The following is a 25,855-nucleotide window of genomic DNA, read 5'->3' on the forward strand; positions in this document are numbered from 1 at the left end:
ATTGTTCCTAGTGGAGACTTTCAAAGGTAATTATATGTTTGAATGCTACCACTGTTAATTTCTCAGTTCTGTCTCAGGACTCTGACACAAAGCCTTAGTCCTTCACTGCTTCTTTTCTTACTACAAGTATAAGAGATGAGATTAGGGGTAGGTGCACATACTGATGTGCCCATGTAGACTAATCTCCTTACCATGCAATGCCAGACTCAGAATTAATGCAAAATAGCCCACTAAGTCCCAGGGACATGTAATCAGAGTCACTGCCTGCTTGGTGATGACTCTGTAGTCTGCTTTTCAGACTTAAGGATGATACTGACACCTGGTAAATCTGAAGAGCTTGCAATTTAATCTTCTGGAAAGGGATTTGCAAGATGCTGGCAGAATTTCAAAAGCTGAAATGTCAGCTTAAATTGTAAAATTTCCCTGTGTTCTGCAGATCTGTGGAATTGAAGACCTTTTTAAGAAAATAGCTCTCTACTTCAGCTTAGACTTCTTCTGTCAAAGGCTAAAATCCATTACACAGTTGCCTTTTTAAAAGTCCTTTATTTACTGAAAATCACACTCAAATGCTCAGTTACTGAGCAGTCATCCCATCTTGTGATCTACAAGAAAATGATGGTTTTGCAGGGAAAAAAAATCCCTATACCTTATGAATGATTAGCTGTTGATAATACGACTTTTTATATTCAGGAGAGGTCTAGTGTATACAGGTATTTACTCTATGGAAATGAATTGCTAAAACATTTTGTGAGCTATTACCTGCATAGTTGCTTTCTGTAGCTTTTGAATCCCAAATGCAAGTATTTTTCTGCATACAAGCAAGATAAAAATGTAAACTTAAAAAATCCTGTGATTTTGTAATCCCATTTTAAAAATCACTTAAATGGAAATACTAGCAATATAATTATATTAAAAACATAGAGTTAAATGTCAGATATTTTCTTGGAAGAAATACATACCAGAAAACAATGGAAAATTCCTCAGTAATGAGCAGTAGCATATACACCCATCCTGTACAAATTTTTCATCTTTGTATTCTCACATTCAACTTAGAGAATTTCTAGGAATATATTAAAACTAGTTGTAATCTGTTTGGGTTATTTTCCAGATAATGAAGCAAGTACCAGTTAGATTTGACCCGAAAACTTTACATATACCAGCATATTCAGGTATGGATCTGCTGAATATTCTAACAAGTTCTGCATGTGCTGCTGTAACTCACTGTTGTAAGATCTGTAGCCTCCCCTTGTAGTTTATACATAGTTACAGTTTCAGATCTCTTAATTATTCTGAAACTATTGTTGCATATGCAATGTTTTTACCTAGAACAATTTTGAGTAGCCTTTTCAAGTACAAACACTTAAATGATATTCCTTTCTCTTCTGCTTTCTTGAGTTACAAGCCCGTGCTCAAACTTCTGCCATGAGGCAGTCATCATTTAGTGTGGGAAAACCAGCATATTTTTTTCCAACTGAGAGATTTAAACTGAAATATTCAACCAAATATATTGCAATTTGACAAATGCAGGTGAGCAAGTGGCAGTAAGATCTTAAAATGTGCAGTGTTGATCAGCTACAATACTAGGCAGAGTTAATTTGTAGAAGAAATTTTATATTTGGAAAGGAACACAATGTCCCTCAATCTCCCAGTCAAGACTGTAACTGAAAATATTTTAAATTTGATTCATCCAAAAATTATCAGATTCCACTGTGTAAGGGGAATATTATGTTTCATATTATATTTAAGTAATGATGTTCTGATATGTTTAACTCTTGTCAGTATTTATTTATTATGGGACAATATTTTTTATGGTTGTAATGCTTTCAGAGTTGTAGCTTTCTTCTGGACAACTTTCTGATTGTCTTCTGGACAACTTTCTGATTGTTTTTGAAGATACTGAATTTGCTGCTGCTCATCAGTAATGATTAAAAATAATATGGAAAAATTTCAATGAATACCTGAAAGTTGAAACTGTTTTCACCTTTACTAATATATATTTGCATGCATTAGAAGGTCTTGTTACTTTGGTGTAAATTGGCATAAAAGACAGAAAACATGCTTTTAAATAGTCTATACTAGAACACATCAGGGTGGCAGGTAAGTTATTAATAAATAACTACCAAAGCTGAGAGAATGTATGGCTGCTGGATTGAAATTAACTGTGTAGACTGATAAGGAAGTCTGAAAAAAATCTCAATTCATGTGCAGTGGTCAGTTAATTGAACCACAGGATATATGTTAATTGTCCATGTGACTTGATTTCTTTGTGCTCTTATGGCAGTCATCGATGTCCTGATTTGCTAAGGCTTAGCTAGTGGACACCTGCCTGTAGGAGTGATTATACATGTTTTCAGTTTATTTATTGTGAGCAGATTTCACTGATTTTCACTGATTTTTGTTCGGTTTTGCCTCAAATTTACTTACAGGAAACTGCACTTAGTTATTAAGAGGTAGTAATGATGAAGGACAACTGCTACCTTTCCTAAATATAATGCCAATAAATGTTTCCTTAAATGAAGGACTTAGCAGGTTTGCACTTTTAAAAATGTTTTGAGGCTTCCATTGCTGAATTTTTATCCATTGTTTCTCTTCTTGCTTAATTTTTGATTTTTGTTGTCTTCAAACATGAATTCTAACATGCTTCTTTAGTATTTTAAGTCCTAAAATTATAATTATATTCAAACGCTGGAACTTATTTATGGTGATCTTACTTTGTAGTGTGTTAAAACTACATTAAAGATCCATTATCTTTAACTATTTGTTTTCCTCTCATGGTTAGTTGAGAAGTTGTCCTCTATGAAAGACGTGGACTGGAATAACTTTGTGAAAAGAGTGTGTTCCCTGCTTGAATCCAGCGAGAAGAATACAGGAGCAGCACGTTCTAAACTGAACTTACTGTACTATCTGTGCACTTTGGTTGTCCACAAGGAGATTGCAAACAGGCTAATTAGCTCTCAGCTGGTAAGTAATAAAGCTTTGAAGGAATCAACATGGTTTACATATTTGCCATTGTATCAAAAATTAGCTGCTTTTAGTTATACTTGAAAAAATCAATGGCAAAAATATGATGTTGATTAAAGTAAAAAAGCCAAAACACATTAAATTACATGTTAGGTTTTTTAAAAGAGCTGAGGAAAACTAATTCTTTGTCTTAGATTTCAAGTGCATTTGCATATAGTTTTGTTGTATTACAGAAAATGTTGGGGTAAAATCTAACCTTTATGAAGACTGTAAAATAATTTATGATGAAAAGTTAGTCTTCGTAAATCATTAAGTGGCAGAAGATACTGTAAAGAGTTCATGTATGAATTATTAAGTTAATTTTATTTGGTCATATGTCTGTAAAGAATAGCAAGAAAGCTTTCTAAAGAACAGGCAGTAAAACTTTCAGTAAACAAAGAGTGACCATGCTCTCTGAAGAATCTGTTTTGGGGTGTCACATTTCAAAAACCATTTTCTACCAGACAAACAATTTTACTAGTATGCTCTGTAGTGATTTAACATATTTCTTCAAGTCTTGCATGTGCAGAAGAGAAACAGACTTATTTCCCAACCCCGCCCCCCTGCCTTATATAAAGATATTACAGAAGCTATCCTAAGATGAGTACTTTTCATTTTATTTAATAGGAAGTAAAATACTTTGCTGTCCTACATTTGTAATAAGGTACCTAAGTTAAAAGCTGAGATGTGTTATTGTTGAATATAAGATACTAAAGGCAAAATTGCACTACCAAAAAACTGAATGAAGAGCATTTAGGTTGGAAGCAGTGGTAGGTCTTGAGCCATAACATTCCTGTGAAAACCAGAAACATAATTGCTGGAATGTGTATTCTATTATCACTGGAGAATTTGGAGCAAGGGGAACAATAATCCAGTAACTGAATAGCCAATTAACATAATAGTTTAGAAATTAGTTAGTAATTATGCAGTTTGGTTCTTAAATGGCTGATTATATATGTTTACATTCATTATTCTGGTATTTGCCAGCTATTTTGATACAGACTCACAAAATCATTTAATATTTGTTTTATAATACTATATGATGATCTCTTGTAGGTGCTTGTAGGTGAAAGAATCAGGCCTTTTTTCTCTAATTAGTGTCATTCAGAATGAAAAAAAATCTGATATTCAGGTATATGTTTAGTAGTTTAGTTTAAGGCAAAAATATAGAAAAATATTAGTATTTTTCCATTCAGGCTTTTTTATTTTTATTTCTTTAATCAATGTTTGCACAATATCTGCAGTATTTTTCTGTGATAATTCCCTTAGCAAATGTTATCCAAGTACACTTTTTTGAAATTACTGATATTTTGATTTCTTGTTTATTATTTGGAACTATCAGATCATTGAAATTCACTGATGTTTATTTGTCTTCTTTAAACTATAGTTTCCTATATTGATACAGCAGTTGCGTGCAGCTGCCAACTGGGATATGTAAGTAACAACTATTTTAAATTAATATGTTCAAATACAGACTTGTCACCAAAGTTTATTAAAGATGTTTGTTAACAGGTTATTTGAGGAGTTTTTTAGCCTGTCAGACTGCTGTGGTATCTGACTGGGAGTGTGATGATATAAAATAGATTTTTTTCAGCATTGAATTAATATATTAATTCTACAGGACCAAAGATTTTCTATAATCTCTAAAATTTTATCTAGATAACATGGAACTTAGTGTATCAAATAGAGTTACTTAAAATCACTGAATAAAATAACTCCATACCACAATAGAGTAAAATAACTATAATGGTAACTTTTTTTCCCCCTCAATACCTGTCAGGAATAGTTCAATGTGATAGTGCCCTCTGCTGTTTCTTTCATAAACGTTGATTTTATTATTCCAATTTTTTTCTTTTAATGAAACGTTGAAAACTGATTTACTGATACAGATTTAATTTCTGTTTTATCAGCTATCCTGAAAAGTCTGTAGGGGTTATCTGTAGGGGTTTTCTGGATTATATAAAAACTGAACATGAGCATGACTATTAGTAATCTTAACAAACTAAAGAAACTTCACACTTCAGAGCCAGAGGAAAGAAATGTCTTTATGCATGTATTTACTGCTAAATTGGGCTGAAACACTGAAATTGATACCAAGAAAACAGAAATAAGAAGAAAATCGGAGCTGTAAATAGGATGTCAAATTTTTCTGCCCTTAGCAACTTATGTAGAATATAAACAAGATATAATTGTTTTTGTAGTATTTTGTAAATATATTTCCTGCACCTACAAAATATTTATTTGATACACAGACGTGCAAACATTGCTCGAGTGATTGGTTTACTGGCGTTACACACATCTGAACTTGAAGAAAATGTACCTGTTTCTGAGGTAACTATCCTTTTTTTTTTTTTTTTCCAGCAGGGAGGTTTTTTCAATTTTACTATTTATGTCAGAAGTTTTCATAGCATTTTTTGTTTTGACCCCTGCTTTATTTTTAATTCAAATGTGTAAAGTGTAATGTAATAAATTAATTAAATGTATAAATTTATGAGCTTATTCCATGTAGTTGTAATTCTGATCTTTACTAACCTGTGCCCACCAATGATAAAATTAGCATTTTTCTCTCCTTTTCATAAAATCAAGTAGTCACTATCATACTTTTTGTGCATGTAGAAAAAGAAACTGTTGACACATTTAGTTATCCTGAAATATAGTCATTAGTATAAAATAGTACAACTGATTCTTAGAGATTTTTTTTCAAAAAAGAATTTATTGAGATGGGAAAATTTATTGAGAATTCTTCAAAAAAGAGTTTATTAATTTGAGGTTTCTTACTGTTCTTGAAGAATGTGTGTAATGAAGGGGAAGTAATTTTCTTGGGAGAAGAAAAGCATTTTTAATTCTTGTTTGATATTACATAGTCAGTAGTTGACTTAAACAGGAGACTGATTAGATTAAGTGGTCTTACTGTCCTTTTGTCGCACGTGACACATGTATACAGATTGCAAAATCTTGACAAAATGTGCTATTTAATGTCTGCTATAAGTGTGAATGTGACATCATTTTCTTCATGAGGTGAAGCCAGAACTTCAATTTAGTGGGCATTTGAATGTAAGACTCAACTGCTAGACACAAGCTGTAAATATGCCTGCGTGCTGTGCAGATCTGGTGTAGGAAAGTACAATTAGTGGTTAATATCTGACACTTTTGGAAATGCAGCTAAGGAAGTTTTTGCTTGTTTAGGTAACTCTGGTTTCTTCTTAATGAATATTAGAAATTATTGTGATTAACTTGCTATGTTGCTGTTAACATTGCCATTAACATTGCCATTCTGTAGTAAAAACTGAACTCAAAACATTATTGTTGTTACCTAGTGTTTGCTGTTTGTTTTGTGAAGTTCCAAAGTGGGACTAAAGTCCTTATAGTTACAGTCACTGAAGTTTGGTAAAAGTCTTTCAATACTGATAGTTTCACAGCAATTGAATTCTGTATCACAATTTAAGTATGCTGTTTTATGTGGCAGATTTTTTCTGATATTTAAATTTTTAAAGTTAAAATATTCAAAAGTATTTTTGAGATGTCAGTGTGGCTTTTGGCTTCAGGTGTTTGTTCAGGTGGTTAGCAATAATATGTTTAGCAATAGCTAAATATAGCAATAGCTAAACATATTTCCCTAGCTTCCCAGTTTCCATCAGAAAACACATATCTGAGTCAGCTTTTGTATTTAAAAGCAATAGATTGATGTATTTAAAATGTGTTTAAAAGCAATGTATTAATGTATTTAAAAACAATAGTTATACATTGACCTGTAATATTATTTGCTCAAAATGTTTCCAGTGCTTTTTTTATTTGAACATACAGGCCATTCACAAATGGAATTTAGCATTTTTAGAAGTATCTATGTCAGGAACCAAGTTAAGTCCAAGACCATTGGCATTTAAACTGAAGGACTAGAATGGAAAATTAACTTTCATTTTAACTTCCTGGCCCCATTCTTATGTTAATTAAAATTAGTTTTTATATACGTTCATTGAGAAAATAAGGAATTTTTAAAAAAAAATAAATTAATTTAAAATTTAAACTAACTAAAAAATTTAATTAAAAAAAATAATTAATTAAAAAAATTAACAGGTCTGAGTTAAAAATGCATCTACTGTGCTTTATTTAATGACATACATTCCAAATTTTTTTCTCTCTAAGTAATATCTCTGACCTAAAAAATATTTTAGTTTTTATGCAAAATTAGAATGAGGAAAAAAACATTGGATTCTAATATTTTCATGTGTTCAAATTTATTTTTGCATATATAATATAAAATCAAATAACTGTAGGCAGTACACAAAACTCAATAGTTCATTTATAGGAAAAATAGGAAGGAATAATTTAGGAATTTCTCATCTAGAGATGTATTCTCCTCTGCTCCCTTCAAAGGAATCTGTGAGTTAGTTGAATGTTCTTGTTAACTGTCAGCTATTTTATGTTGTATGATGCTTAAAAAACACCTCCACAAAGCAAACCTTTCTATCAGCATTATATACAGAATTAAATAAAATGCTGTAATTTATCCTCTCATATGAACCATCTGATGCTCCAGGTAAAGTTTATTGGTGGCTGTTGTGATATAGGAAATGTCAGAATCAAGTGTCTTGAGCTGAACAACATAATCTAAAATGACACTCTGTGATCCAGGTCTTAAAGTCTGAAGATAAAGGACATGGTAGGGATTTTTGTATTTTTTCCTTCCTCTTCTCTTCCTAGTACCTTCTAATTTGATTTGATAACTGTTTGATTTTTTAACCTGTTAAATAGAAGTGATCTCCTTTAGCTCCTAAATTTGTTCCCGAGTGTGAAAAGTCAATTGAGAGCTTGTGAACATGCGATTCTGGAATTGTTTTTGCCCCATATGTGTACCTTGCTATTTATATCAAGTTTTCTTTCCAGTTGTTATCACTCAGTCATGGCCCCTTTGCAGTTTTTTTTTGTTACCTCATTATACAGTCGTCACTTGTGATTTCTTTTGTACTTTGAAAGTAGCACAGGACCTGGTAGAGACTCGTGCGGGTTGCTACTGCTGGTCCTTACATATTAAAAAGCTAACTCTTTATTTCTACCCCCTACTGCCTTCTACTCACTTAGACATTTATTTAAGGATAGTTACTCTATCCTTGAGGTTGAATCTGTACCATTACATTTTTGTTCTTGTTGTTGTTAAAATGGTTTTATAAATAGTAGTAGCATTAATCCCTAAAGAGGCAGAAAAACTTTAGGAAAGAAAAGAAGCCTCAACCTCCTTTTACAGGCTAAAGTAAACTTTACATAATGCATGTCAAAACCCTCTAATTTATTTGTTTTTGAAAAGTTAATGTTTTGGGGTTTTAAAATTTTTTTTTCAAGCAAGCAGGGAACAGCAGTTTCCTTTGAATGTAACCACCAGATGTCACTAAAACACAAAATAAAATGCAAGTAAACTACTGTTTTACAGACTAGAGAAGTGAGGAACTGTGTACTATCTTTATTCTGCTGATGTATTCGAGTATGTAGGTCATATTAGAAAAAATTAGAATAAATGAATATTTATATCTGTAAATTCAATTGCTGTTGATCTATTTCCAGTTACGTATTTTTAAGAAGTTCATTGCATTGATTAGAAAAAATTATACTGATCTTAGAATACAATAGGGGAATTGATCTCTTGTAAAACTGCAGATGAAGACATTTTATGTGTAATTTCTTCTATTGTGCAGCTGCATTAAAAGATTTTAATAGGTCATATGTTTTTTCCTGACTTAATATAATTTTTTTCCCCCATGGAATTGCCCTTTATAAATCTGAAACATTATTTCCTCGTTTTTTGCTCGTTATCTTAGGAAAACACCTGAACTTTAAAGTTTTACTTTTGTATTTAGATTTTGAAACTGGTTATTAAAATTCAGTGAAAAAAACCCATTCTTTCCAAGATTCTGTTCTTCGTCTTACAGGAAAAAAATTCTTCCATAGTTAGGAAGGCTTGTTTCGATGTATATCTAATTTGGTGTATTTATGAACAGAAGCTATTGTCCTTTTCTTTCTGTGAATATACTGGGCCCTCTGCCACCTGAGATGCAGCCACTTGGATGTGACATTTTGGACTCAGTCTATTGTTTTACTAAGAGATGATAGAACAACTTAACAGTTTGCCTGCATGTCAGGGAGCAGTGTCCTTCTCTGTCTGGAAGGACACCACCCTGGAGTTGTTCTCTGCCTGGCCTTTTTGGTGGCAAAATCTAGTCCTTTTCCTTACCTTTCTAAAATTTGCTAAATGGGAATATCAATCTCACCCTATGGCCTAGGCAGTTGTGCCTGTTTTTTAACAGACCTCGATCCACTGCTCTACTGAGTATTTAAAGGGTTCAGAGAACCTGGTGCAGCCTTCACACTGCAAGCTTCTTTGCAAAGCCTTTGGCTTAATGTATTCCATGGCTAAATGAATAAATTACATAGCCCATGAAAGATGACAGCATATCAGAATATCTCCATAATACTGAGCTTTGATTCCTTTGTTGAAGTGGTGAAATATCCAGACTTCTGTTTTCATCTGAGCTGAAACTCCATATAATTTGAGCCTTTTAATTCTTGACTTTTTATTAAAGTACAATTTAGTGATTGTTTTCCACAGCTGGAAAGCAGCTGTATTATTACAGGTGTAGTTTTATGACCTGTAACTCTTATATATACTCTAGTGTCTACATTGCTCAAGGTCTACAGTTGTCATTCAAATTCTTACAAAATACCAATTTTAAGTCAATTTCCTAGCTTACCTCTCTGATAACTCCTGTTTCTGGGCCTATCATGTCTGCTCATATTGTAGCGATTTCAAAAAAAAAGAAAAGGTTTGATTAGGCTGTTTATTCCACACCTATTTAGTTTTAATGTTGTTTTATTGTAAAATGACTTTATAAGTCTTCTCAAAAATTATTATAATTTTAGTGTATCCTTGTTTTCTCCAAGGGTGCTTTCCTTGTTTTGATCTGATATATCTTACATGGAAAAAAAAACCAACACAGAACAAAACCCACCTGAATTAAAAAAATCTGTAGTCAGGAGACAGAATCTGTAGGAGAGTGTGTGTGAGAGTATTTACACATATTCATATACACACGTATTTTGTAACTTGCTCAAAATCTTACAGTTATCTTTCTGACATAATCAGGATTGTCACTTAATACTTTGGTAACAGTGAGAGGGGTTCCATTTAAGTTTTTTGAGTGACTTCTAGTAAACTTTCAATCTCTATAATGAATTTATTCAATTTATTTTCAACAACCTGGTTCATTGAATTATAACTTGCATACTTGCCTGGGGCACGTAGCAGGAAAACAAATGAAAAATTGACATTTCTCAGGTAAATTAACAGAAACTCATGGTGTGTTTGAGAAAAGTTCTTCTGAATTAATAAACAGAAAATGAAAATAAATTAACAGTGAATATATCAAGCATGGCAATTCTGGATTATTGGAGAAAATATTAAGACCTTTTATCATAACTGAAGATCCTTCCTTTTTCCTCTCTCAAAAAATTGTTTTTATCAATCCAGTTAATTGGGCTTGCTTTATGTTTGAAGTCCAAAGCAGGCTGGTAGTAGAAAACAAGGAAATTTTCACCTAGGAAGGAGAAAACGTACATTACTGATTGCAGGATTAAATCACTTTCTGCAATTTTCTTAAATTAATTGCCTGTCTGAAGCAAAGACTCTACCATTCTGAAAGATATTTAGCTGACACTGTTTTCATAGTCCATTAAACTTACTCTATTTTCTTTGACGGGTGAAATAGTACATTTTTCCATTAAAATTATATCAGTGGTGCTGCCAGTAGATATGTTTGTATTTATCTTCAGTTTAGTTCTTATGATAGTAAAACTGCTGTGTTGTTTTTAGTTTTTTCTACAATTCTTTTATTTTTGGGATGATGATCTGGGCCTCTAGGACCCTTTCCTTCAGCAGATAAATATTTATGTCTCTGGAAGTGATAGGTATATATGTCATATTTGTCATATACACTGGAGATACATTTGGGGTGAGAAAGGCTGGGTGAACTACATGGAATAGAGTTTCTGTAGTTAAAATAACTTAGCAGGAACATTATTTTTTTTTCTGTGGAAGATGTGAAATATTTGCTTTCCTTACATTGCTACAGTGTCATCAGAAGCATCAAATATGAACAGAAAAAGAAATGTGCAGCTGTCATTCTGTCCATGAGCAAGAGAGAACACATGGAAAAAATTTTGTGCCTAAGCTTCTTGACATGAAACAAGTTATTTTTTCCATTAGCTTTGGAAGACACATATCTGTGTAAGGCCTTAAATATTTCCTGACATTATTCTGATACTGTTTATGTGATGTTTGCAAAGTCACATCATATAATATTGCAATTCTTTGTGGCATGCTGTAAGTTCTTTTTTTTTTTTTATTAGATTTTGACACAGCTGAGAATTTGATTTTAATATATTTTTGGTACTTTAATTTTCTTTTACACCAAGGAACTTTATGTTTATGTAAGTTGTTGTACAATTTGCACTGAACTGTTCACTTCATACAACTAAGTGCATGCCTTAAAGAATTAACCTGACAGAGAGCCCTTCTTCCACCTCCATTTGTCTTGCACATGTGAATTGATCATGTCATAGGCTAGGAGCTGAAGAAAACAATCCAGCCTTTTCCTCTAAAGCACTTGCTTGATTGGCACTATTAGGCTACAGCATGTTCTTGTGATAGAAATTGCACACTGATGGTAGCTGAAAAGCCTAATTTCCTGCTGTTTTCTGATTACTGCACTAAAAGACACTCAAAGCAGGCTCAGTGTCAGGCAAGATCACTTGTATATTAGTTGTAGTTTTAGCTTTTCTTCTAAGTACGAGACCTTTTAGCTATCATCTGGGGGGGAAAAGTTATTTTAGTATGAAGCACATTTAAAGAAGAATTTTTTAGGGAAGAACTGTTGTTTTGTCCAGTTTATCTTCACTGAGCAGGGTGAAGTAACTTGTAGTACTCAAAGGGAACTAATCTCAAAGAAAATTTGTGGAAAATCCCCTATATATTTTTTTTAAATATGAGATATTGTATAAATAATCAATCATACATATGAGATATATATAGAAATAATCAATCTAAAATATTCTACATGTATAGTTTATCAATGGGCATTGGTCTTGGAGTGTCATCAGCACAGCTTCTAAAAAGTGGATAAAAGACCTACTGCTTGGAAGAAGATGACTTAGAGTAACTTCAAATTGTAAAAACAAGGAAGAGAAGAGAAAAAAAGAAAGAAAAATACCACTTCCTTGGATATTCCTGGATATTCCTTATTCTGTGGAGACTGATTTCCAGTTTCAGTTTGCATTTTTAGATGTAAAGCAGCTTCAGTTGGTTGCCACTGACTCAAGTTTTGAAGGCAGAAATCTTTGCTTTTTGGGCTCCTAATCAATATTTTTCTTTGCTTGCCTTTGACAAAAATGAAAACAGAATCTCTTTGCTGTTAGAGGCAAATATTTTCACCTGGTCCTTCCTGTGATTAAAAAGCTTCAAACATAAGGGCTGGGGTAGAAATCAGATGTATTCATGAACATCTGCTGCTGAGCTCATGTGATCATATGACTGTCATGAGAGACTGGGAGAAGTAATAATGTTTTTTTTTTCCTTAAGAATAAAACCCACCACCCAAACAAAACTCCAAAACTTATTAAAAGTACTTTTACATCCATTTTTGATTTGTTAGTAAAAGTATTTGATTTATAAGTTAATTGCTTCAATTTGTTTCTGATTTTATCCCTTTGCGCCCTTGAATTGATTCCAAAGCAAGTTGAATCTCCTTTTTAGTTCATGATGTCTGGTTTGACTACTCATCTACTAAGACCTCTTCCTCCAGCAGTTACAGAAAAATTGAAAAGATATGAGTTTTTGTAATGAGTCAATTTTGCATTGTATCCACCTGGAAAAACGTTACACCTCCATCTTATATTTTTCCCTAGTGCAGTTCTAGAGGAGTTGCAATATATTTTTGTTGTTGTGTTTCTCCCTACATTCTGGACAGCATTAATACCACATCCATAGTCTGGTAGTCAGATTTCTCTTCAGTCCTCCTTACTTCATGACCCAGTTTGAGTTCAGAGAAAGCTGGTAGTTTTGTTGGGTTTTTTTTGTTTGTTTTTTTTTTGGGTTTTTTTTTTTGTTTTTTTTTGTTTGTTTTTTTTTTTTTTTGTTTTGTTTTTGTTTTGTTTTTGTTTTTTTTTTTTTTTCATATATCCTTTTAAAGATGAGTACTTGTATATTACTCTAGATTCTTTTCTGGTTAGTGGCACTAAAACCTTGGCATACTTTCTCAACCTAGTGAGAGTGCTTTTCTCTGAGGAAAGTCAGATTGCTTTGCCATTACTTGCCCATAATATGATGTATGTGTACTCACAAGAAAATGAATTAAAATATAATTTCCATTATGCTTGAGATATAGACAGCTTTTATCACTGTAAGGGTTTGCATTATTACAGAGAATTACAGAGATATTTTAATTTCCAATAATACTTGCAGACTTAATACTGAATCATATTAATAGATCAAAGATGTAGTAATATTGTAAATCTGTACATTGCCACTCTACTACTTAAGTTGTAAAATACCTTCTTTTTTGAATATGCTGTAATTTTCACTTCTGGGCTCTTGAAACTGCAGGGAAACTTCTGGATACAGCTTGAAATAGAATGAGAATCTGCCACAGGTAATAGATCAATTCCACACACTATTGTTGTAAATTAAGGCAATGACTGTCCAGATATGACATTTTCTTCTTTCTTTTCTTTTTATAACCATACTATATCTACTCAGTTTGACAGCTAGGGTAGAAGGTGTAGGTAATTTATTAAATTTAAGATGCTTTTAATAGACAGTGTAGGACTTGCAGTTCATTACTATTTACTTCTATGAAAGGGAAAATGTAGGCAGGTTGAAAAGAAAAAGAATGTACTCTAGGTAAGAAGGAGACTTTGTCAGTCTGTAGTTAAAAATAAATCTGATTTTTCTGTTGTGCATTTTCCCACATAAACTTTGGTACTTTCTTTACCTAAAATTTATACCCTTTAATATTGATTCAAAAGTGTCCAAGCAGATTTTTTTTTTCCCAAGTCTTATATTTTTCCTTATGAAAGGATGAAAGAATATTTCAAATCTTGTTCAAATCACTCTTGTCAAGATTAGAAGTGTCTTATTGAGAGCGGGAAACAGTTTGTCTTCCTCATTTTAGGTCATTTAAAATGTGTTTGTGAAATTATGAACACTTTACATTATATAACATTAAATTTATTTTATAAAAATATTTGTGTTTCCATCTAAATGTGCTTATAATACAGAAAATGAATCACAGCTTCCTGTTCCATAGCTTCCATTGCAGAGGACACAAGAAGATCTTAAATAGGTTATTGGCACAGACAGTCTGCCAGTTCAGTACGTGACATAGTCAGTGAACCCCAATTTCTGCACTTGTAAAATATTTTATTATTAAATTGTGTTCCGTGAAGGGAGGGGAATTACAGGGCAGTTCTGTACTCTGTGTGCTCTCTAGAGAAAATGAGGCCATTATCTGAATGTGGTAAATTAAGTCTTGTATATAAGAGATTATGAGTGTCATCTGTAATGTGTGGTGACTGTTTCATGTTCACTGCCTTCTGCCATAGTACTCAATTCTTCCTGTGGATCTTTTTACAGTTACCAAAATTAACCCTTAATGAAGAAATTAATTATAATATATGAAGATAAGAACTATAGGATTTCATGCAACTTCTGTTTCTCTTTAACAAAATGTAACAATTTTAGCACAAGTCAATCACTAATAGCTCAGATTTCTTCAGACATATCTTCCCTCTTGTTTAATAAAAGTTTTTTTTCAAATAAAAAATTGAATTTATTGCAGTGTTGACTAGATTTTTTGGCAATTTTTTTTAGTGCACAAGAAGGGAAATTACTTTTTAATTTGAATTTTGTTAACTCAGTTTTACCTCTTTTTTTCAGTCATTTTTGGTGGAAGAGTAGGAATTGGATTATGATTACTTCCTTTTCTTATCACTTTAGAATAAAAGTAATAACTAGAATCTTTTTAGAATAAAAATAACTTGTCCTAGAATCTTGGAGGAGAGTTAGAAACAATAATTTCTGTTCACCAATATGAAATATTGCTCTTGGATTTAATCTTTATTGATTTTAAATCTTAAATTCTTAATTTTAATGACAAACAAACCCCAAAACACAGAAGATGGATAATCTACCCAGTATATTGAATGTTAATGACTGTTTTGTTAAACTTCGATTGAACAGTAAGGCAGCCAAACAGAACTTAGTAAAAGTGAATATAGTGAGTATATAATTTACTACACACAAAGGTTAACTCATGGTTTTATTTAATAGAATATAGGATTTAGAGAATTATAGGACTGCACACATAAATGTATTTAGATAATGTGTCATCACAATTTTCCAATATATTAACCATGCTTTGAGAAAACAAATATTACAGATGCAAACCAATATTAGTATTGATACAGGTTTTCTGCTGGTTGAGATTCATCACTAAAACTGATAATTTTGAGCAGACTGCCTTTATCGTCTACAGCAGATGTACAAATTTTATTTGTATTTTCTTCAAGTTCTGCCTGCAAACAAACAAGTGTAAGTTAGGTGTCATGATGATTTGATGTCCCTTCCTACCTACCTACCCTATCTACCCTACCTACCCTAGATGGAAATATTGTCAGCAGCTTGTGTTATCATACAGTTCATCAATTTTGTGTAGTTAAATACTATCTCACGATGGTTTCACCCTCAGTCTAAATAGGCAAAGTTGAGAGATGTTAACTGGGTATGTGTAATCTCTGTTAATACCGCAATGACAAGGTATTTTTAATGGTATCGATTCCACAAAGTAGTGGAATTCCAAAGTAGTTATCAAAATATATTTCATCACCAAAGTAAGAGTAATTTTGTATAGTTGTAGAAAGGAAGCATAATAAAGGTGAAAATGCTGTCATTGTGTATTCATCATTTTGTGCAGAATTGCACTTGAATCAACTTGACTACTACTTTCTCAAGATGACATATTAGAATCCTTGAAACCTACTGATACATTTGTTTCTTAAATATGAAAGTAAAACTCTCTCTGGAATGGCAGGCTAATTAAAGTTCCTGAATAAAATCTGTAAAAATGCTCTGAAAGCAGTTAAAAACAGTTAATGAGCAGAGCACTACTTAAAAAAAATGGGGAGAAGGTCAAAGTTTGTTTAGTACATCTTTTTCCTTTGATTTGAAGACTGCATTTCCAGTTTTGTTACGATTTTGCTGTACAAAGATGGGAGTTGTGAAGCTGCTAAGGTCAGAAGGTGAAGTAAAACAAGGGAAGTTGAGGATAAAAACTCCTTGGTGCTCCAAGGAAGAAAAAGTGCTTTTCTGCCAACTACTTTTGCATGGGAAAGTGATTTCTTACTAGGTCACTTGCACAAGATGAATCAAATTTTCTAATTTCCTTCCACCTCATTTTTATAAATAATGTATCTATCTATCTATCTGTCTATCTATCTATCTGCGCACACACGTGTATATGTATAAATGCTTTGCATACAGAAGTTCATGAAATACAAAAAACTAAAATTTTATGTCCAGTTCTTACTCAGTAAGTCACCTCTAAACTTAGAGATCAGAAGACAAAACTTAAACAGTTCTTATCCATTGATATGATATCTACTCAAAGGACATCATTAGAGGTTTCTTGTTGTTTGTTCTTTTTGTTACCAGATCTTCTGACAGAAACACAGGAACTGCAAGTAGGCTTTTCTTTTCCTGGCAGATCTATTTCTATTGTCCTGAGGGAAATGAAAGAACAGAAAGCTGATAATTTGTCACCTTGACTAATTGCTTATTGCATTTTTCTCCATATTTCGTATATAATGTTTTGTAATAATTATTTTTTCTTTCCTTCAATGCTTACTAAATCCCTTGCAAATGGCTCTTCAGCATAAGTGAAGAGTGCATCAGTAAGATGGCATTTTACCTTTTAAAGCTTTTTACCTTTAGCAGTACATTTTGCTTGACAAAATATGTGAGTTGATCTATTGATTGATTTTTTTTAATTTAGGCAATTACACTTCTAACTGAGCTAATCAGAGAGAACTTCAGAAACAGCAAATTGAAGCAATGCTTTCTACCAGCGCTTGGGGAGCTGCTTTACCTCATAGCCAGCAAGGTAAGATCCTTACAAAGTGATCCTTACAAATTTGGCAAAGGTGAAAAAATTTCCCATGGAAAACTAGACCAAAAAATCAAATTACTTAGTCATTTGTATAGTCAACAGTTTCTTGTTCTGTCTTCTCTAATACTTACTCTACTTTAAGAAACATGCTAATCCAATAGTTTACTTCATCTGAGATTAATTAAACAGCATACTTCAAGTGTAGAATTTTAACTTCATAAAAGGATTTAATCAACCACCATGAACACTGCTGGCCTCCAAATGGCAGATCTAAGGGTTCAAACATCTAAGCTAGAGATGTTGATTAAATAGGATGTATGAGGACAGTCTGTAATATCAATAAATTAATATATTAGTGTATCTATATGTCTAGTCGATATTAAATCTTATTGTAGCATGGTTGGATTCCCAGCAGAGTGGAAAAGGAAATGAAATCATACTGACTAATTTCAAATGGACTTGTGTTTATTCCTGATTAAAACTGATTTAAACCTTCAGTCTAGAAATAGTAGATTTGCATTAAAAGTAATCAGAGGTTATTTGTAGAAAATAAATACTGTCAATATTAAGAATTGGAGTTGACAGATCCTTTAAACTATCACATTGTTTTTTCCTTATTCTAAGAATAAAATAATCTTTTACTTAACAGAAACAAGTGTCTTCAAGCAGAAAAAGTCTAACCTTGGCTTCTCTGAAGCCTTTGTATTATCTGTATCATCTAATAGCTCTGAATGCTGACATGTTAGTTTAACAAGGCAGTTGGTAATGGAGCAAAAGTGGCAAATGAATCATTACTTTAGCTTTAGTTATGGCTTTCTGCTGAATTTTCAGGTTTTATTTTCTTTATCCTCTAGGTCCTTTGCATGTTCCACAAGATGTAGTGGTTGCCTTGGTTTTTGTAGAAAAACAAGCATTGTCCTATTTTTCTTGGACAATTGCCAAAGTATTTGTCAAATACATGCTCACAGAACTTATAATGTGAAATTATGTTCTGAAAAATGCACCCACAGTCACAGTTTATATGTTTTAATACTTGCTTGGTTTCCTCAGGAGGAAAGATTTGTACCTGCTGTCATCAAACAAATGAACTTAAAACTCTAACTTGAAAATTATATTTGGCAAGATTATTTTGCATGGCTTGATTTTAGTTTGAGATTAAACTCTGACAGCTTAAACAATTCCGTTAACACTGGTGTATAACACCAGAATGATTTGCACGGATTTTTTCCATCTGAAAATGAGACCTGATAAATTTTTTAGTCTGTGTATGAATTTCACAATGTTTGAAGCATTACAACTTGCATGTAAGTGGCAACTCTTCACATTTCAAGGTTGGTTATATATACACACACACATACAAATATTAATGGGTTGCATTATTTTATAACTAAGAAATTAATAGAGTGTAGGAACAAATATTTGGACACATATGAGCTCAAGATACTATGTCTTGATAAAATTTCAAAAATATCAGTGTGATTTGTATGCTTGGAAATACTGACCGTTCAGTTTTTTTTAAGAAAAGCACTTTTCATTTTTCTATTCTATATGTATTTAACTTCAGAATACTGTAGTGTTGTAGGCATTTTGTTGCTTATTAAACTGCTGAACAGTAATGCTGAATGACCTTGCCAAGATCATATAGCAAGTTAGGGGTAATATAATAAATGAAACCAAAAAGTTTATTGCCAACTTATATCTTTAAACAGCAAAGCCTTATGACTTGACTAATACAGAAAAATAAATCATAACTGCATCTAATTAATCAAGGACTATACACTTGTTTTTTTGTTTCCATCCATTTTGTGCTTGCTTTGGCCTGCTTGATTGTTTTATCAAACTGCTAAATATTTTCATTTAAGCTGTCAGTTTTTGAGGGCATGGCCAATTTTATTTATTAATTTATTCCCTCTGGGGTTTTGTGAAGTGTTTCTAGGTCCAGCCACAATTTTTATATGAAATAATGGTAAAGATTATTTCTTTTTCATGTGAATATTTGGTAAATCATAAATTATCAAATACTTCAAGTTCAGCTGTTTAGGTGCAGGATGATTAATGAGGTAAAATATAAGATCATTGTTTGCACTTCTATTGCTTAGAAAATACAGGGAAATATCCAGATCGTAACGGTCCTGTGCAACCCTAAATTCTGAATTGTGTGTGTACTTGCTTATGAAATCTCATAAGTAAGATCTTACACTCCATCTCTGCATTTTTATTCCAAACAGAAGCCAAGAGCATTTCACAAGTAGCATGAGCAGACTCCAGGGAGCATGTTCTCATACTCTTGAGTGGATTGCCTTGGGGGAAAACTTTCAAGTTCTATGTAATATTTTTATTAATTTTGTGTTGTTTGTGTTATTAGGGTGCAGAACCTAAAGTTTAATCAAAATCAACATGGGCTGTGAGCAAAAAGTAGGAAAATTCCCCAGTGTTTGGTGATATATTTAAGTTTATTAAGTTTCAAATGCTGTACGTTATATTTATGTAATTAAGGAAAAATTCTGTTATGGATTTTGGAGATTTCTTAAATAAGCTAATAAAATATCAATCTCTGTGTTGCACATGAAATAATAACAATGTCCTGAAATTTAATATATTTGATTGCATATGTTAATCTGAAATGTGTATAATATGAACCTTATTAAGAACATGCTACCATTTTTTATGTGACTGAGATTGTTGTGATTTTTTTATTTAATCAGTTGTGCCATTGGCTTCATTTCAGGAGGAAAAAGGGGAGTACCCCAGGGAATGTTGGGCTGTTCCCTCAGCTGCTTACACTGTGCTAATGAGGTGTCTTCGGGAAGGGGTAAGGCTCTTTCATGGTCCTCAGTAGAATTTCTCCACAGTAATAACCCTTTAGGCATTGTGTGAGGATTGTAGCCTGCAGCACTGCAGTACCTTGTCGACCAAGCATTGCTCTTGAATTTAAATAATCATAAGACCATGACCTAAGAAGAAGATTAATGCAGCGTTGTTCTCTGTACATTCAACATTTATGTATTGCTGCTTGTGTTGGGGGAAATGGGACAGTAAATATAAATTACTGTTAATAAATGTGAAATTTGTTAATGATGTAGGCATCTTTTGAGAAATGTTCTGACAGTTTGTGCTGTCCTCTTGAAATTTCATTTTCATACATCTTTGTAAATCTTTGAGCATGATTTAAGTTTCTATCTTGAAGTGGATGATACACAGTTTTTTAAAACTGCATTGTTTTCCTATTGACTTATCACCATTCTTTTGAGGCAGAAAAGTAGTAATTAGCTATGTTCTCGTACATGTGCTTTACTATGTTCTTCATTGGTTTTGGTGATGGCTTAGCTGTGCTAGAAGAAGGGAAAAAAAATATGCATATAGTTCCATTTCAAAAATGAAAAAGAATTGAGTGGAGGGTTTAGATTCACTGTTTGTATAAGACCACTTTATTTTTGCCCAAGGCAAAGCTCAAGGCAGAAAACATGTCAGAGGTTCCTAGAAGTTGGAAAGCAAGAGGAAATACCTTTTTTCCTTCCTTTTTGAGCTCTTTATTGCCTACAGATTGTGACTAATAAAGGAAGAGCCTAGATGCATTTTAATATCTTCAAACCTTCACGTGACCAAGAACACAGAATTGAGTTTGTATTGTGGATGATTTTCAGCTCATAATTAGAGTAAGATGTCACTCTAAGGCACAGCAGTGAGACACTATTTAATTATAAATTTAGTAATGGAAGACCTGCTTTTTCTGAATATACAGTGTGCAGAAACTAAATCAAGACATCCATAAGACACTAATTTATTCCTATAAAATAAAATAATTCCTTAGTCCTGAAACATGTCAAAATTTTCTTAATAACTTATCTTGATATATTTTTTCTTGAAAAAATGACACAAAATAAAATTACATTTGCCACGCAGTAGTTCAAATTAAATTTAATTAAGCATAAATTTAAAATTATGTGTAGGTTAGCCAACTACATCTGTGCATTTCTATACTTTCTGTTTGTGAGGATGCTCATTTTTAATGAAGACATATATATTTTTAAAACATGTTTGAAGCTGTAAAACTATACAAGACTTGAAGATGGGATGGACCTCTGGAAATCATCTAATCCAACCTCCTGTTGATAGATCAGGTTGCTCAGGAACATGTCTATTTAAGTTTTGAATGTCTCTAATAGCTATGCTCACACAATCTCTGTCAGCAATGCCTGTACCTCCTTCATAGAAAAAAGTTTTTACTTGTTTATGATTGGAGTTTTCACTCCTGGCCATTGCCTTTTGTCCTGTGGCTATGCAGCTCTGAAAACGTTTGCCACTGGCTTTTCTATATTACAAGTACCTAAGCTTTTCATTCTTAATACATTCTTATATTAATAATTTAAAAATACATAATTACATAATAAATTAATTGTAATTGTTCTAAGCCCAGTTGTGAGTTAAGTAAATTTTACATCAGGATGTTTTCTGAAGTGTTTATGGGCATATTGTCTCAGTATTTATAAAAATGGCAAACTAACATTTAGTAATAATGTCTGAACTACCTCAGTGCATTATAAATACTCACTTTTAGTTATAATTTCCAATTAAGAAGCTTTATTTGATGTGTTTAATAAAAATCCAAGAAAAGAAATCTAGTTCATGTCATTCAGTACTATGGTATATATAGTTTTGAGTTTTGTAAGCAAAGTTCACTGTTCTTGAGTTTTATTATGAACTACTCTGAAGTGTTCTTGGACTTCTGAAGTTCTATAAGATTTGTCATTATCAAAGCAGAATTGCCCTCTAAAACAGAACAGTAGAACAGGAAGAAGTTTGAAATATGTGTGTGTCCCTTTTATTTGCCTATAAAGGAACAAAATGTTCAGAAAATTCAGGTAGTGTCATTTCCACATACTTTCTGTGCCTGAAAATCTAACAGTGACAAAAAAAGTGTATGTGTCAGTGAAAGGAGTTTTAGGGTGATAGAAGTAGAAGATTGGGAAAGTCTTTTATCTGTAGGGGAACACAAGTTCAGATTTACTGCATTTCAGTGTTTTTAACTTGAGATAGAAGCTGATTTTCAACTCAGGCAAAGAACAGTTGAGTTCAATTATGTGTCAAAATAAGGGAATTGGTAGACTCATAAGTAAGTAGATGATAGGCTTGATTTGACATGTTTAATCTTGGTATAATGTTGTGGTCTGTCAGAATGGATGTAGTAAACATTCCAATGTTTATTTGCTAATCTTTTCCAACAGCTAATCTGTTTCCAACAGTGAAACTGTTCCAGGCATTTGTATTTGTTTAAGGTCAACTTCTAAATGTTTGTATGCAATCTCTAAGACAGGAAGGTCCTGATTTCTCCTGCAAAACTGTCTAAGCTGTTAGAGTTCCTATGTTATCCAGTCATGGAAGATACTTTCTGTTTCAGAATGGATATTCCTATTTAATATTGAGTACCTAATAGTAGTGTGAAAACCATTTTCCTTTTACGTATTTCGCTTCATTTATTCAAAACTGCTTCACTTGTTCAAAACCCTATCTGTACATCCAGGGTTGTCCCAACCCAGGTGCAGAATCTGGGACTTGCCCTTAAACTTCATATGGTTGGTGATTGCCCAGACCTCTTAATTTGTTGAGGTCTCTCTGCAGGACCTCTCTCCCTTCAATGAGAGAACTGCTCGCAACTTAGTTCCATCAGTAAACCTACTTTAAAAAGATCATAAAATATTTTATCCTAACTTCTAATAAAATGAAGTTATGCTATTTTTGGTAGTATGTTAGTTAGCATAGAGACTGTACTGTGACTTCAGTGCTTCCAAAATGTTTGCTGCACTGTTAAATTTATAACAGTAAGTAAAAATATCCAGTAGATTCAGTCATTTCAAAAACATGGAAGTAGATTTTTTATGATGTTGATTCTCACCCCCCCCCAATTAAAATGTAAAGACTTGATTAAAAGGAGTTTTCTTTCAGTAATTTGCAACTTTTTATCCTTCTGGTATTTGCACTTTCATTCAGGACTCTTTTTCATTTAGCATCCCTGACTTCACTGGAAACAGATATATCTGCAAGTGTTCAACATGACTGAAAATTAGGAGCTCTAAGTGTGCTTTATAAAACTAGTTGAAACCTGAACCTACTGAAAATAAAGTATGTGCTTCTTCTTTTATACAGTTCTATTCATAGTTTTAGATTTCATTTAATTCATGATGTGGACAGAGGCTTACTGATAGATGGAACTGCTTTAATTACATCTTGAAGATCCATTTCTGTTCACTAAAATAGCTTATGTCCTGGTAACGTCACTGGATGACTCCTTTAGTTAAGAGGCCAAATATTAGTTTAGATCAGACTTCCCTTGCAGTCAGCTAATTAAGCAGAACATGGAACAAGTCTTGTTGCTTAGATAGTGCTCAGGAACAGATATCAGAGGAGCTGAAATGGAAGGTCTCAGGTGGCAGCATCATTGAGCTTTTAGAGCACAGTGATGATACATGACCATTTTCTAGTCAAAGTAGCAGGACAATCTGGAGCAAGGCATAACTCATCCCATCAGTGGCTGAAAGGAAATAAAGCACATCTTCAGGACCAAATTTTGCAAAGAAAAGCTGTAATTGCATCTGGAAATTTGAGAACATTAGTAATCCACTATATATTGCTTTGATTGTGATTAATTAATGGGATTATAGTTCATTTACTAAGTTTTTATGCCTGCTTAAATTAGCAGTGGAGTCCCAATTGGCAGTCTTAATCACTTCATATTTAAGGCAGTGGATATTCAATATCTACTTTTCCTTCCGTAGAAGGAAAAGTGGGTATTGTTAATAATATATATATATATATATATAAAACATATACTTAATGAAGTTCTCTCCTTCTGCAAGGCTTTTGTACTACTGGCTGAAAGGTTTCATTATCATTGTTCACAGTTGTGGGTGGCTCTATTGTAAAGATAGCTATCAGAAATCCTAAGCTTAGTAGGCTAAAATAGAAATCCGTTTAAGAAAGAAATAAATTAGATATTATGATGAATTTTTTGTGAAGCCAGACTATAAGGACAAATTGAATTATAAAAATTATGTTAAACCTAATTCTTGCTGAATTCAAGATGATATTAAAGACATTGTTGAAAGACTTCACTTTTTTTGTAGTTTAAGACCGAGATGAGGTGAGGCAATGCACAGCCAAAATAACACGAGAGATGTATCTTCCAGGTCTGTTAAAGACTCTGATTTTAAGTGAAAATTATTTGGTTACTACTAAAAATATGGAGGATTCAGAATCTCATATGGAAATTTAGGACTTCTTGTAGTCAATGGGACTTAATAATTTATCTTAAGCATTGGTCACGATTGTCTGCTTAGAAGGGAGTTATGGAACAACTTAATTTGTAAGAAGCCTTTATTTAGAAATATCAACAAATCATAGGATAAAGACAAAGAGGGTTTAATGTAAATTGTTTTTCCTAATGTAACTGAGTATCTCATATCTGTCTATTCAGGGCATGTTCTATTGATGAGTGTTGACACAAATTCATTCATTTATAAAGCACTGATCATGGAACACCTCTAACATAACAGAAGCTTTTCATTTGTAATGACTACATTTAATTTGGGGTGATTATTTGGAGATGAAAGGTTTTGTATTAAATTGTCTTTGCAGTAGAAGAGAAAGTGGGGGACGTAGGATCTGTGAACATAACTTTGTCATCAGGTGTGGTTTCTTGAAAACTTACTTTCGCAATTATCAAAAGGAATTAAGAAACCACACCAAGACAATATACATTGAATAAAATGTGGACATAGGCAGTAATTTACAAAGAAATCAGAAATATTTGCAAATGTGCTTTCCTCCTTCTCCTTCCTATAGGAAGAGCGGGTAGTGAACCATATAGCAGCAAAGATAATTGAAAATGTTTGTACTACTCGTTCATGCCATGCACAAGGATTTATTACAGGAGAAATTGGACCTGTCTTGTGGTACCTTTTCACACATTCTACAGGAGATTCTTTGAAGATAACTCCTATTTCGGTAAGGAATTTAATTTGTGATCATGTAAAGCTTTGGCATTTAGTCTGAAAAACCTTCCTAATTGGAACTGAAATATATTTGAGCATGTTTGCTGTATGTTTGTGTTTTTTATATTTCAGACTATTAAAATGTATTTGAAAAATTTCTGAAATTGAAAAATGCATTTATTACAGTTCAATGGTTATGAATAGTTCTTGTGATTCATCATTTTCCAGAACATATATTTCCTTATGCTGGTAATAATGAGTTATGTTTAAAAAGTTTAACTTTCCAAAGAATCTATTAAATTCTTGCAAAATTGAAATTTCTCTTTTTCGATGATGTTTCAAATGAGAATTGTTTATTCTCTTTATCAAAGACTTGTTTAGAAGACTTAGTTGAATTAATCAAATTTCTTTTTATAAAATTGTTAGGGCCTAGTCTTTGCCTGGAATTTTTAAGGCAGTATAGAATGATAACAAGACAAATGCCGTGCAGGCAGAAGGTTTGGAACAAAAGGATTTATGAGGTAGAAAATACTTAGCAGGACTGTGCGTTTAACTATATCTCTTGGACTTTTTACAAGAGCATGTAGTGACAGGACATGGGGGGATGGATTCAAACTAAAAGAAAATAGGTTTAAATTAGATATTGGGGAAAAATTCTTTATT

The 25,855-nt window shown here is 32.5% G+C and overlaps 1 protein-coding gene across 9 annotated transcripts in view; it reads left to right on the forward strand.

Moving 5' to 3' along the window:
- ULK4 (unc-51 like kinase 4) overlaps positions 1 to 25,855 on the forward strand; it is a 207,884-nt gene that overhangs the window by 16,527 nt on the left and 165,502 nt on the right. For all 9 annotated transcript variants that reach the window (XR_008429534.1, XR_008429535.1, XM_053936237.1 and 6 more), the window contains exons 14-20: positions 1,109 to 1,169; positions 2,780 to 2,961; positions 4,388 to 4,434; positions 5,253 to 5,331; positions 17,091 to 17,198; positions 19,933 to 20,016; positions 25,044 to 25,205. Coding sequence is in view for 7 of the 9 variants with exons in the window: in XM_053936237.1 (XP_053792212.1) it covers positions 1,109 to 1,169; positions 2,780 to 2,961; positions 4,388 to 4,434; positions 5,253 to 5,331; positions 17,091 to 17,198; positions 19,933 to 20,016; positions 25,044 to 25,205 (723 nt within the window). In the remaining 2 variants the exon portion in view is untranslated. The remainder of the gene's footprint in view (positions 1 to 1,108; positions 1,170 to 2,779; positions 2,962 to 4,387; positions 4,435 to 5,252; positions 5,332 to 17,090; positions 17,199 to 19,932; positions 20,017 to 25,043; positions 25,206 to 25,855) is intronic.

The sequence above is a fragment of the Vidua chalybeata genome, chromosome 1 (genome assembly GCF_026979565.1).
Source record: "Vidua chalybeata isolate OUT-0048 chromosome 1, bVidCha1 merged haplotype, whole genome shotgun sequence".
NCBI lineage: Eukaryota > Metazoa > Chordata > Aves > Passeriformes > Viduidae > Vidua > Vidua chalybeata.